The 15,549-nt window shown below is 39.5% G+C and overlaps 1 protein-coding gene across 2 annotated transcripts in view; it reads right to left on the bottom strand.

The window, feature by feature from the left end:
- APOOL (apolipoprotein O like) overlaps positions 1 to 15,549 on the bottom strand; it is a 126,502-nt gene that overhangs the window by 44,774 nt on the left and 66,179 nt on the right. For both annotated transcript variants that reach the window (XM_029241320.1, XM_029241319.1), the window contains exon 3: positions 1,285 to 1,404. In XM_029241320.1, coding sequence (XP_029097153.1) covers positions 1,285 to 1,404 — 120 coding nt within the window. The remainder of the gene's footprint in view (positions 1 to 1,284; positions 1,405 to 15,549) is intronic.

The following is a 15,549-nucleotide window of genomic DNA, read 5'->3' as shown; positions in this document are numbered from 1 at the left end:
TGACTCAGACCCTAATTAGTTAAGCTATTTCCTGCTGAGACCAACCTATTAATAGTGTGTGGTACAACTAGTCAAACTATTAAAAGTGTATTATTAGAATTATAAAAGTCTATTAGATTGTTTGACAGGCACAAATTTAAAAAAAAATAACACCATGTATTCATCAGACGTTTTAAATATCTGAAATGACCAGAGTTCACAGATTTGATATTTCATAAGACCATTAGAATTTTCTTTTTAAAAAGAATGGATTAGAAACAAGAAAAAGCACAAGGGTTCACAATTGGATAGGTTAGACTTGAGGAAAAGTTTTGTGGTTATTAGGTCAGAATGATGAAAACAATGGTACCACCATTATCATTATGACACTGACACTGCAGATGTTGATGTTAGCACACATCTATGTTGATGCGATGATTATGAAGCAGCAGTATGGTACTAGCTTACTCCACCCCTCTGCTGCTGGATAATGCTGATTGAAGGCTAAGTATTAAAATAAGGTGAATTCTATTTTGCCCAATAGCTGACTATAGTCAAAACGGTCTTATGAACTAAACCTAACAAGTGAATATTTTACTCAGTCAAATAACTAACAATGCAGAAGTAATCTCAGAACTTCATATAAAAGGTCAAGCAATGTTTTGTACATGCCACGTGACATAAATGCTTGCTGAACTACTTTAATCTATGCAGTAGTGGTAGATTAAATATGGCCACAAATTCTTTGCTGCTACTCATATTGAGAGATGGTATCTAATTCCCCTCCCATAAAAACTGGGTTGGCCTTAATGACTTCATTTAACAACAGAATGCTGTAGAAGTAACCTTCCTGGACACCTGAAGACAGGTAAGAAGCTTGGCAAATTCTGACTAAGGCCTCTTGCAACATATTCTCTAGGAGCCCTGAACTGTCCATGTAAGTTATCTGACTACCTGAGGCCAGGTGTGGATGCTTCAGTCAACATTCCCAGCTGAGCCCAGCCTTCTAGCCATCTGTGACAAGGTGCCAGCGAAGAGAATGAAGCTGTCTTGGACCCTCTAAATCAGCCCATTCACCTGATGAATACCACTGGGTGGCCTCTGTCAACACCACATTCAACAGAAGAATCAGCTGTCTGAAGTCTGATTAAATTTCTGACTCACAAAATCATGAGATAGAACAGTTGCTGTTTTAAACCACTAAGTTTTGGGGTAGTTTGTTACACATCAATGAATAACTGGAACAACTGTTATGTAATAAAATGAGAACCCTCTGATATGAAACCACTATCAGAATTCACTTACCTTGCACCAGCCAATATAACGACCAGTTGTAGTGCGAATGGACGCAAAGCCCATTTGTAAATGACCAGGCTGCTCATCAACATATTTAGACTGGAGAGGTGGTGCAGTATATATGGGGAGCTAGAAGGAAAAAAATTCATGTCAAAAATATAAAATAGCTGAACTTCCTTTTCCAGCAGTATGGCAGAATAAGAATCCTCATCAACATTCCTACTGAAAACAACTAAAAATGCTGATAAGATGTATTTTAAGCCAGCTTTTACCTTGATGTCATTTGCTGTAAAACAGATGGTTCATGGAGTATGGGATCAGGAAACAAAACCCAGAATGAGCTTGAGGTGGGCAATCTTACTGGAGAGCCTATAAAATTGGCATCTCAAGGTGCTGCATGCTCAATTTAAGGTTGAACTAGAAATAAACAGTTCACTCCAAGGAACTGTTAGGAAAACTGATTGTCTCAAAGATTGGGCACGGAGTAGAGAGGAAAGAAATATTTCCTAAGAATTGGCAATCACAAGTGAGAACTCATAATGTGCAGCATAAAACTATCTTGATAATCTAAGAAATCTCAAATTAAGTATACATTTAAGGTGCTCCCAGGCTGGTATCCCCCACAGATGCTTGGCAGAAGCAAATGAACATCTCCTCTCTGAAGGAAGCTACCCAGACTTCAAAGATTTACAACAGATAAAGGCCCAAGAAATATGAGACCACAATTTTGAAAAATTAAAAAACACAAAGAAGCAAAATCAGAAAACACAAGGAAGCATCTGGACAAGAGCTAGCAGAAACAACAAAGAGCAGAATCAGAGCCACAAAAAATGTATATACTAGAACATATGGTATCAAATACATATATTTTTTATTTTTAGAGAAATAAAAGAGGAAATTTGAGTTAAGAGCAAGAGACTACAAAAATTACCAAAGCTAATGAAAATAAAGAGAAAGAGAACTTCTAGAACTGGAAATTAAAACAAATAAAGAACTCAATTGATAAGTTTTAATAGACTGGATACAGTTTATAGTTGCTGAGAGATTTTGTGAATTAGTAGACCTAAAGAAATTTTTATGCAAAGAAATGAAAAATAAGTATGAAAGAGATACGTATGATAGAGTGAGAAATATTAATATATGCCTAATCAGAGTTCCAGAGAAAAGGAGAAAGATGGGGCAGAAGTAATATTTGAAGAGAATAGTCAAGATTTTTCCAGAACTTATGAACACTTGACAGGTTCAGAAAACTAATATATCCCAAACAGGATAAATAAAAAGTACTCCACAATTAGACAAGTCATAGTAAAACTCTATAACACCAAGGATAAAGAGGGGATATTAAAAAAAAAAAAAAGCCAGAGAGAAAAGACAGATTACTTTCAAAGGAATAAAAATTAGATAAACTGTGACTTCTCAAAAACAACACTGGAAGGCACAATATCTTCAATGCACTAAAAAAAAAGTAACTTAACTGAGAATTATATACTCAGTAGAATATCTTTTTTTCAAAAATGAGAGGAGAAGGACACAGACAGACAAAACCCAAGATAATGTGTAACCAAATGACCCTCAGTGGGAAATTTTAAAACATGTACTTAAGGCAGAAGAAAAATATTCCCATTGAGAAGGTCTGTGATGGAAGAAGGAATGATTAGCAAAGAAAGTGGTAAATATGTGGGTAAAACTAAAACAATGAATATATAAAATAATAATTTTTAGGCATGTGTTTAAAAAATAGAACTACATCCCTGAGTATCAATATAGTATAAGTTAGGAAGGGATGTCAGAAATTAAAATGTTCTCGGTTCTTAATATGGTTTGGACAGAGGGTAAATATACTGATGAGACTTGAAATGAATGCAAGTTAAAATTTCTAGGGTGACCAATAAAAGAAAATAAAAAGAAGGCAGAATTAACAAACTATGTTATAGAAAAAAAAGAGAGAGAAAATAAAGCAAAGAAAGGAAATAAAAGAACAGAAGAGGTAAGAAAAACAAAAACCACAAAAACTTGGTAGAAATGATTCCAAAGATATTAAAAATTATAATAGATGCAAACGGATAAAATGATCTAGTTGAAAGACAAAGATGACGAGATTGCATTTACAAAATACAGCCAACATTTTGTTTATGAGACATTGTTAAAACAATCATTTAGAAAGGTTAGGGAAAAAAAGGAATAAAAAATACATATTGGGCAAATAGCCACCAAAAGAAAGCTACTATAAGCTATATTAATATTAGACAAAACAGACTTTGAGACAAAAATCATTACTAGAGATCAAGGACCTATATTAAGACAAAAAGTTTAAATAATGAGAGAGTACATTCTTTTTTTTTTTTTTTGTGAGAGAGTACATTCTTAAACTTGTATGCATCTATTAATATATTCTCAAAATACATGAAACAAGGGGAAATAGACAAATTTGCCATCATAGAGGAAGTTTTACTTATTCTCCATGATGGCTGATCAAAAACCAGATTAAAAATAAAAACTAACAGTAATGAGCAGAAGTGGGCAAACTATAGCCCATGGACTAGTCACCAGTTTATGTAAATCAAGTTTAATAGGGTCACCAGCTATACTCATTCATTAACGTAATGTCTACGGCTGCTTTTGTGCTACAACAGCAGTTGAGACGATGTGACAGAGTTACATATGTTTAAAGTATTTACTATAGGGCTTTTTAAGAAAAAACTCTATTGACTCCTGGTACAGAAAAATATAATCAACAAGCTTGATCTCACGGGCATATATAGCACAGTGCATTGAACAACTGCAAACTACATAATATTTTCAAGCACAAATGGAAATGTATAAAAAACTGACTGCACCCTGGACCATTTCAGGAATTGAAAGTCTTAGGAAATTTCAAAGGACTAATATACAGAATACGTTCTCTTAACACAAAACTCCTACAGCTAAGTCATACTTACTAGTAACAGAATGAGTGTTTTCTTCTTTACATCAGAAACATACAAAATGCCACTCTCACCACTTCTGTTCAACATTTTACTGGACGTTCTAGCCAGTGCATTCAGAAAAGAAAAAGAAATAGAAGACACTAAGTTGGAAAGGAATAAATAAAACTATCTCAAATCGGGAAGATGGCAGAAGAGTAAGACATGGAGATCACCTTCATCCCCCCAGATACCCCAGAAATACATCTACACGTGGAACAACTCCTACAGAACACCTACTGAACGCTGGCAGAAGACCTCAGACCTCCCAAAAGGCAAGAAACTCCCCACGTACCTGGGTAGGGCAAAAGAAAAAAGAATAAACAGAGACAAAAGAATAGGGACGGGACCTGCACCAGAGGGAGGGAGTAGTGAAGGAGGAAAAGTTTCCACACACTAGGAAGCCCCTTCATGGGCGGAGACTGCAGGTGGCGGAGGGGGAAAGCTTCCGGGCCGCGGAGGAGAGCACAGCAACAGGGGTGTGGAGGGCAAAGTGGAGAGATTCCCGCAGAGAGGATCAGTGCCGACCGGCACTCAACAGCCCGAGAGGCTTGTCTGCTCAGGGCGGGCGGGGCTCGGAGCTCAGGCTTGGGCTTCGGTCGCAACGCAGGGAGAGGACTGGGGTTGGCGGCGTGAACACAGCCTGCAGGGGGTTAGTGCACCACAGCGAGCAGGGAGGGAGTCCGGGGAAATGTGTGGACCTGCCGAAGAGGCAAGAGACTTTTTCTTCCCTCTTTGTTTCCTGGTGCGCAAGGAGAGGGGATTAAGACCACTGCTTAAAGGAGCTCCAGAGAAGGGCCCAAGCTGCAGCTAACAGTGAGGACCCCAGAGACGGGCATGAGACGCTAAGGCTGCTGCTTCCGCCACCAAGGCGGCTGTGTGCGAGCACAGGTCACTCTCCACACCTCCCTTCCGGGGAGCCTGTGCAGCCCGCCACTGCCAGGGATCCAGGGACAACTTGCCCGGGAGAATGCATGGCGCGCCTCATGCTGGTGCAATGTCACGCTGGCCTCTGCTGACGCAGGCTTGCCAAGCATCCGTACCGCTCCCAACCCCAGGCCTGAGTGAGCCAGAGCCCCCGAATCAGCGGCTCCTTTAACCCCGTCCAGTCTGAGCGAAGAACAGACGCCCTCTGGCGACCTACACTCAGAGGCGGGGCCAAATCCAAAGCTGAAACCCAGGAGCTGTGAGAACAAAGAAGAGAAAGGCAAATCTCTCCCAGCAGCCTCGGGAACAGCGGATTAAATCTCCACAATCAACTTGATGTACCCTGCATCTGTAGAATACCTGAATAGACAACGAATCACCCCAAACTGAGGAGGTGTAGTTTGAGAGCAAGATCTATGATTTTTTCCCCTTTTCCTCTTTTTGTGAGTGTGTATGTGTATGCTTCTGTGTGAGATTGTTTCTGTATAGCTTTGCTTTCACCATTTGTCCTAGGGTACTATCCGACCGTTTTTTTCTTTTTTTTTTTCAAAAAATTTTTCTCTTAATAATTATTTCTTATTTTAATAAATTATTTTATTTTATCTTTATTTTATTTTATCCACTTTCTTTCCTTCTTTTCTTCCTTCCTCCCTCCCTCCCTTCCTCTCCGTGTCTCTCTCTCTCTCTCTCTCTTTCTTTCTTTCCTTCTTTCTACTTTTTCTCCCTTTTATTCTGAGCCATGTGGATGAAAGGCTCTTGGTGCTGCAGCCAGGAGTCAGTGCTGTGCCTCTGAGGTGGGAGACACAACTTCAGGACACTGGTCCACAAGAGACGTCCCAGCTCCATATAATATCACACGGTGAAAATCTGCGAGATCTCCATCTCAAAACCAGCACCCAGCTTCACTCAACGACCAGCAAGCTACAGTGCTGTACACCCTATGCCAAATAACTAGCAAGACAGGAACACAGCCCCACCCATTAGCAGAGAGGCTGCCTAAAATCATAATAAGTCCACAGACACCCCAAAACACACGACCAGACGTGGACCTGCCCAACAGAAAGACAAGATCCAGCCTCATCAACCAGAACACAGGCACTAGTCCCCTCCACCAGGAAACCTACACAACCCACTGAACCAACTTTAGCCACTGGGGGTAGACACCGAAAACAACGGGAACTATGAACCTGCAGCCTGCAAAAAGGAGACCCCGAATACAGTTTGATAACCAAAATGAGAAGACAGAAAAACACACAGCAGATGAAGGAGCAAGATAAAAACCCGCCAGACCTAACAAATGAAGAGGAAATAGGCAGTCTACCTGAAAAAGAATTCAGAAAAATGATAGTAAAGATGATCCAAAATCTTGGAAATAGAATAGAGAAAATGCAAGAAACATTTAACACGGACATAGAAGAAATAAAGATGAAACAAGCAACGATGAACAACACAATAAATGAAATTAAAAATACTCTAGATGGGATCAAGAGCAGAATAACTGAGGCAGAAGAACGGAGGAGTGACCTGGAAGATAAAATTCTGGAAATAACTACTGTAGAGCAGAATAAAGAAAAAAGAAAGAAAAGAACTGAGGACAGCCTCAGAGACCTCTGGGACAACATTAAATGCACCAACATTCAAATTACACGGGTTCCAGAAGAATAAGAGAAAAAGAAAAGGACAGAGAAAATATCTGAAGTGATTATACTTGAAAACTTCCCTAATATGGGAAAGGAAATAGTTAATCAAGTCCAGGAAGCATACAGAGTCCCATACAGGATAAATCCAAGGAGAAACACGCCAAGACACATATTAATCAAACTGTCAAAAAATAAATACAAAGAAAACATATTAAAAACAGCAAGGGAAAAACAACAAATAACACACAAGGGAATCCCCAAAAAGTTAACAGCTGATCTTTCAGCAGAAACTCTGCAAGCCAGAAGGGACTGGCAGGACATATTTAAAGGGATGAAGGAGAAAATCCTACAACCAAGATTACTCTACCCAGCAAGGATCTCTTTCAGATTTGATGGAGAAATTAAAACCTTTTTAGACAAGCAAAAGCTGAGAGAGTTCAGCACCACCAAACCAGCTTTACAACAAATGCTAAAGGACCTTCTCTAGGCAAGAAACACAAGAGAAGGAAAAGACCTACAATAACAAACACAAAACAATTAAGAAAATGGGAATAGGAACATACATATTGATAATTACCTTAAATGTAAATGGATTAAATGCTCCCACCAAAGGACACAGACTGGCTGAATGGATACAAAAACAAGACCCATATATATGCTGTCTACAAGAGACCCGATTCAGACCTAGAGACACATACAGACTGAAAGTGAGGGGATGGAGAAAGATATTCCATGAAAATGGAAACGAAAAGAAAGCTGAAGTAGCAATTCTCATATCAGACAAAACAGACTTTAAAATAATAATTATTAGAAGAGACAAAGAAGGACACTACATAATGATCAAGGGATTGATCCAAGAAGGTATAACAACTGTAAATATTTATGCACCCAACATAGGAGCACCTCAATAACTAAGGCAAATACTAACAGCCATAAAAGGGGAAATCGACAGTAACTCATTCATAGTAGGGGACTTTAACACCCCACTTTCACCAATGGACAGATGATCCAAAATGAAAATAAATAAGGAAACACAAGCTTTAAATGATACATTAAAAAAGATGGACTTGATATTTACAAGACATTCCATCCAAAAACCAAAGAATACACATTTTTCTCAAGTGCTCATGGCACATTCTCCAGGATAGATCATATCTTGGGTCACAAATCAAGCCTTGGTAAATTTAAGAAAACTGAAATTGTATGAAGTATCTCTTCCAACCACAACACCTTGAGACTAGATATCAATTACAGGAAAAGACCTGTAAAAAATACAAACACATGGAGGCTAAACAATACACTACTTAATAACGAAGTGATCACTGAAGAAATCAAAGAGGAAATCAAAAAATACCTAGACACAAATGACAATGGAGACATGACGACCCAAGACATATGGGATGCTGCAAAAGCAGTTCTAAGAGGGAAGTTTATAGCAATACAGTCCTACCTTAAGAAACAGGAAACATCTTGAATAAACAACCTAAACTTGTACCTAAAGCAATTAGAGAAAGAAGAACAAAAAATCCCCAAAGCTAGCAGAAGAAAAGAAATCATAAAGATCAGATGAGAAATAAATGAAAAAGAAATGAAGAAAACGATAGCAAAGATAAATAAAACTAAAAGCTGGTTCTTTGAGAAGATAAACAAAATTGATAAACCATTAGCAGACTCATCAAGGAAAAAAGGAAGAAGACTCAAATTAATAGAATTAGAAATGAAAAAGGAGAAGTAACAACTGACACTGCAGAAATACAAAAGATCATGAGAGATTACTACAAGAAACTGTATGTCAATAAAATGGAGAACCTGGAAGAAATGGACAAATTCGTAAAAAAGCACAACCTGCCAAGACTGAATCAGGAAGAAACAGAAAATATGAACAGACCAATCACAAGCACTGAAATTGAAACTGTGATTAAAAATTTTCCAACAAACAAAAGCCCAGGACCAGATGGCTTCACAGGCGAATTCTATCAAACATTTAGAGAAGAACTAACACCTATCCTTCTCAAACTCTTCCAAAATATAGCAGAGGGAGGAACACTCCTAAACTCATTCTACGTGGCCATCATCACCCTGATACCAAAACCAGACAAGGATGTCAAAAAGAAAGAAAACTACAGGCCAATATCACTGATGAACATAGATGCAAAAATCCTCAACAAAATACTAGCAAACAGAATCCAACAGCACATTAAAAGGATCATACACCATGATCAAGTGGGGTTTATTCCAGGAATGTAAGGATTCTTCAATATACGCAAATCAATCAACGTGATACACCATATTAACAAATTGAAGGAGAAAAACCATATGATCATCTCAAGAGATGCAGAGAAAGCTATCGACAAAATGCAACACCAATTTTTCATAAAAACCCTGGAGAAAGTAGGCATAGAGGGAACTTTCCTTAACATAATACAGGCCATATATGACAAACCCACAGCCAACATCGTCCTCAATGGTGAAAAACTGAAAGCATTTCCACTAAGATCAGGAACAAGACAAGGTTTCCCACTCTCACCACTCTCCCTCAACATAGTTTTGGAAGTTTTAGCCACAGCAATCAGAGAAGAAAAGGAAATAAAAGGAATCCAAGTCGGAAAAGAAGAAGTAAAGCTGTCACTGTTTGCAGATGACATGATACTATACATAGAGAATCCTAAAGATGCTAACAGAAAACTACTAGAGCTAATCAATGAATTTGGTAAAGTAGCAGGATACAAAATTACTGCACAGAAATCTCTGGCATTCCTATACAGTAATGATGAAAATTCTGAAAGTGAAATCAAGAAAACACTCCCATTTACCACTGCAACAAAAAGAATAAAATATCTAGGAATAAACCTACCTAAGGAGACAAAAGACCTATATGCAGAAAATTATAAGACACTGATGAAAGAAATTAAAGATGATACAAATAGATGAAGAGATATACCATGTTCTTGGATTGGAAGAATCAACATTGTGAAAATGACTCTACTACCCAAAGCAATCTACCGATTCATTGCAATCCCTATCAAACTACCACTGGCATTTTTCATAGAACTAGAACGAAAAATTTCACAATTTGTATGGAAACACAAAAGACCCCGAATAGCCAAATCAATCTTGAGAACTAAAAATGGAGCTGGAGGAATCAGGCTCCCTGACTTCAGACTATACTACAAAGCTACAGTAATCAAGACAGTATGGTACTGGCACAAAAACAGGAAGATAAATCAATGGAACAGGATAGAAAGCCCAGAGATAAACCCATGCACATATGGTCACCGTATGTTTGATAAGGAGGGAGGAATGTACAGTGGATAAAGGACAGCCTCTTCAATAAGTGGTGCTGGGAAAACTGGACAGGTACATGTAAAAGTATGAGATTAGATCACTCCCTAACGCCATACACAAAAATAAGCTCAAAATGGATTAAAGACCTAAATGTAAGGCCAGAAACTATCAAACTCTTAGAGGAAAACATCAATGACATAAATCACAGCAATATCCTTTTTGACCCACCTCCCAGAAAAATGGAAGTTAAAACAAAAATAAACAAATGGGACCTAATGAAACTTAAAAGCTTTTGCACAGCAAAGGAAACCATAAACAAGACAAAAGACAACCCTCAGAATGGGAGAAAATATTTGCAAATGAAGCAACTGACAAAGGATTAATCTCCAAAATTTACAAGCATTACATGTAGCTCAATAACAACAAAAAAACCAACACAATCCAAAAATGGGCAGAAGACATAAATAGACATTTCTCCAAAGAAGACATACAGGCTGCCAACAAACACGTGAAAGAATGCTCAACATCATTAGAGAAATGCAAATCAAAACTACAATGAGATATCATCTCACACCGGTCAGAATGGCCATCATCAAAAAATCTAGAAGCAATAAATGCTGGAGAGGGTGTGGAGAAAAGGGAACACTCTTGCACTGTTGGTGGGAATGTGAATTGGTACAGCCACTATGGAGAACAGTATGGAGGTTCCTTAAAAAACTACAAATAAAACTACCATATGACCCAGCAATCCCACTACTGGGCATATACCCTGAGAAAACCATAATTCAAAAATAGTCATGTACCAAAATGTTCATTGCAGCTCTACTTACAATAGCCAGGAGATGGAAACAACCTAAGTGTCCATCACCGGATGAATGAATAAAGAATATGTGGCACATATATACAGTGGAATATTACTCAGCCATAAAAAGAAACGAAATTGAGCCATTTGTAATGAGGTGGATGGACCTAGAGTCTGTCATACAGAGTGAAGTAAGTCACAAATAGAAAGACAAATACCATATGCTAACACATATATATGGAATTTAAGGAAAAAAATGTCATGAAGAACCTAGGGGTAAGACAGGAATAAAGACACACACCTACTAGAGAACGGACTTGACGATATGGGGAGGGGGAAGGGTAAGCTGTGACAAAGCGAGAGAGTGGCATGGACATATATACACTACCAAGCATAAAATAGATAACTAGTGGGAACCAGCCGCATAGCACAGGGAGATCAGCTCGGTGCTTTGTGACTACCTAGAGCGGTGGGATAGGGAGGGTGGGAGGGAGGGAGACGCAAGAGGGAAGAGATATGGGAACATATGTATATGTACAACTGATTCACTTTGTTATAATGCAGAAACTAGCACACCATTGTAAAGCAATTATACTCCAATACAGATGTAAAAGACACGCAAGCAAGCAAACAAACCAAAACTATCTCCATTCACAGATGGTATGATCTTGTATATAGAAAATCCCCCCATAACCCCTACTACAACAAATTCTGTAAGGTTGCAGGGTAAAAGATCAATATACAAAAATCAATTGTATTTTTATACACTAGCAATAAATGATCCGAAAATGAAATTAAGAAAGCAATTCCATCTAAAAGAGCATCAAAAAATAAAATACTTAGGAATAAATTCAACAAAGAAGTGTAAGACTTGTACACTTAAACCTACAAAAATGTTGAAAGCAAGAGAGAACATGTAGATAAATGGAAATACATCACAGACATCCCAGGTTCTTGGACTACAAGGCTAAATATTATTAGAATGGCAATATTTCCCAAATTGATCCATGGACCTGAAGGAACCACTAAGAAAATCCTGCTTGTCTTTCTTTTCCCCATATAACGAAAATTTGATGCTAAAATTCATACAGGTGTGAAAGGCAAACAGAATAGCCAAAACAATCTTGAAAAAGAAGAACAAAATTGGAGGACACATACTCCTCAATTTCAAAACTTGTTACAAAATAATAGGATGGTATTGTTATAAGGATAGATATATAGATAAATGGAATAGAATTTTGAGTCTAGAAATGAACCCATGCATTTATGGTCAACTGATTTTTAACAAGGTAACAAAGAAAATTCAATGGAGAAACAATGGTATTTTCAACAAACAGTACATGGACAACTGGATATTCACATACAAAATAAAGAAGTTGGACCCCTACCTCATGCCACATACAAAATATTAACTCAAAATGGATCTCAGAACTAAATATAAGAGCTAAAATTATACAACTCTTAGAAGAAAACATAAAGGTTTTCATGACTTTGGGTTAAGCAATGATTTCTTATATACAACATCAGAAGCACTAGCAACAAAAGCAAAAAATAAATAAATTGGACTTCATCAAAATTAAAAACTTGTGCTGCAAATGATACCATCAATATAGTAAAAGGACAACCTATGAACAATACTTACAAATCATGTATTTCATAAAGAACTTGTATCTGGAATAAATAAAGAACACTTGCAATTCAACAGTAAAAAGGCGATTACCCAATTTAAAAATTGACAAAGAATTTGAATAGACATTTCTCTAAAGATGTACAAATTACCAGTAAGCACATGAAAAAATGCTTGATATCATTACTTATTAGGGAAATGCAAATCAAAACTCCAATGAAGTATCATTTCACACCCACTAGGATTGCTATAATCAAAAAAGAGACAATAACAAGGGTTGGTAAATATGTGGAGAAACTGGAACCTTCATACACTGCTGGTGAGACTGTAAATGGTGTAGTTGCTTTGGAAAACAGCCTGGCAGTTCCTCAAAGGTTTAAAGATACAGTTGCCATATGGACCAGAAGTTCCACTCCTAGGTCTATACCCAAGAGAAATGAAAACATATGTTGACACAAAACTTACACAACAAAGTTCATAGAAGTATCAGCCATAATAGCCCCAAAGTGGAAATAACCCTAATGTCCATCAATTGATACATGGATAAACACCTGCTGTATTTACAGAATGAACTATTATTCAGCAATAAAAGGAAATGACATACAAATACATTCTATAACATGGATGAAACTTGAAAACATTTTGGTAATTGAAAGAAGTCAGTCACAAAAGGCCACATATTATATGATTCTATTTATATGCAATGTCTAGCATAGGCACATCCACAGAGAAAGAAAGCAGATTAGTGGTTACCAGGGGCTTAGGAGAGACTGAAATCAAAGTGATGATAATGGGTATAGGCTTTCTTTCTTTCTGTTTTCTCTTGGAGGGGCTTTCTTTTTGTAGTGATGAATTTTTTCTAAAATTAGCAGTAGTGGGCTTTCCAAGATGGCAGAAGAGTAAGAGGATGTGAAGTTCATCTCTACCTACAAACACATCAAGAATACATCTACAAATGGAACAATTCTCACAGAGCACCTGCTGAACACTAGCAGAGGACCTCGGACACATAAAAGGAGAAGAAAGGTCCCACGCAACCAGGTAGGATGAAAGAAAGAAGAAAGGAAAAGGAAGAGGAGAGGAAGCAGGTTATGACCTGCACCGCTGGCGGGGAGCTGAAGATGAGGAGAGGTTCTTGTGTCTGCGGAAGCCCCCTCGCGAGCGAGGAGATCAGCTGGGACAGAAGGGGAGCTTCGGGAGCTTGGAGCAACTGGTTGGTGGCAGGCAAGACAGTGAGACCTACACAGGGGGTCCGTGCCAGAGCACTGCACACCCCAGCCTGAGACAGATGTCTGCTGGTGCACACAGGGGCTGCGTGCTGGAACATGGGATTTGGCGAGCAGACCAGGGGAGAGGGCTGCTGCTGGCTGTGAGGAGACAGCCTGAGGGGACAGGAGTGAGGAGCTCTGCAATCAGGAATGCTCATGGAGGGAGCCAGGACCACCACAGAAGCAATGTGTTCGTGTTGAGTGATGTGCAGTGGGTGGGGCCCCCATTGCAGCCTTTCTCCTCAAGTGCCAGCCCATGCCTCCATGAGCACTTGGGAGGGCTCCCACCGGAGCCGGCACATGTGCCCCTGCAATCGTCTCCCCTGCCCCCCCACCTCTCTGCCTGGGCAACCTGCTCGCCCCAGTCACTGCCTGATGGGCTCACGCATTCCAATTGCTACTCCAGCGCCCTGCCACCAGGGTGGCCTGCTCGCCCCAATTGCTGCCTTGGCTCCTTCCTGCCTGATGGGCTCGTGTACTCTAGCAACCTCTGGAGAGACTCCAGTGGGAGGAACACATGCAGAGGTGGGGCTGAAACCACAGCTGCACCCCAGGGGTCGTGGGACTAAGGAAGAAGAGCTGAAATCTCTCCTTGCGCTGTGTGAACCACGGAGTTACACCTCCACTGACAGCTTCCTAAATTCAGTGCCTGCGAAACATCCAAAAGGACAACAAGTGCTCCTGTAGCTGGGACAGGTCTGGCTTTAGCAGCTGTGGGCTTTGTGGGCACGTACACGTGGGGATTGGGCCAGGTCAGAGTCTGAGCTGCCTCCATAGCTCCCACAGCAGGTCCAGGTGCACAACTACTGCAGTCCTGGGACCTGACCTCAGTGGATCTGTGTGAGTGACCGGGTGAAACCAATGCTTGAGAGTCACTACGGCCAAGTGCTCGCATACCCACAGTTAAGGTGGGACCAACAGCAGTGCCAACAACAGTGTACTTTGTAAGCCCACACAATGGACGAAAGGGGACACAACAGAGCACATTCACAGGCGAACAGCTCCAGAGAAGGAATACACATTGGCTTCTCTCCCAGTGGGAGTGCTCCAATCCCACCCACTTTGCACCGCAGATGAGAAACACAGCTAAGATCAGGAGACATCTACTCCAACAATTAGGGAGCAGACCCTGTCCCTGACAGCGCAGTGACAACCACAGAACAAAGGGAAGGCCCTCTCAATATCCAGGGCAGGCTCTGGTCACCACACCACCAGTCAAATCACCTATCAAGGGGATAAGACCACAAGCCTCGGGACCAAGCTCACCCACTAGGGGGCAGGCAATAGAAGTGACAGGAACTACAATCCTGCAGCCTGCAGAAAGGAGACCACAACACCGTAAGTTTGACAAAATGAGATGACAGATATGCTGCAGATAAAGGAGCAAGATAAAAACCTACAAGAACAACTAAATGGAGAGGTGATAGGCAATCTATCTAAAAAAGAATTCAGAGTAATGATACTAAAGATGATCCAAGATCTCAGAAAAAGAATGAAGGCACAGATTAAGAAGATATAAAAAATGTTTAAGAAAGACCTAGAAGAACTAAAGAACAAACAAACAGAAATCAAAAATACAATTACTGAAATGAAAAATACACTAGAAGGAATCAATAGCAGAATAACTGAGGCAAAAGAAGGGAAAGAGCACTGGAAGGCAGAATGGTGGAAATCACTGCTGCAGAACAGAATAAAGAAGAAAGAACAAAAAGAAATGAGGACAGTCTCAGAGACTTCTGGGACAACATTAAACGCACCAACA

Source organism: Monodon monoceros, unplaced genomic scaffold, assembly GCF_005190385.1.
Source record: "Monodon monoceros isolate NGI ecotype Baffin Bay Population unplaced genomic scaffold, NGI_Narwhal_1 Super_Scaffold_22, whole genome shotgun sequence".
NCBI classification, from domain to species: Eukaryota; Metazoa; Chordata; class Mammalia; order Artiodactyla; family Monodontidae; genus Monodon; species Monodon monoceros.
Note: the sequence above shows the minus strand (reverse complement) of the source record. Positions and strands in the feature narration are given on the sequence as shown.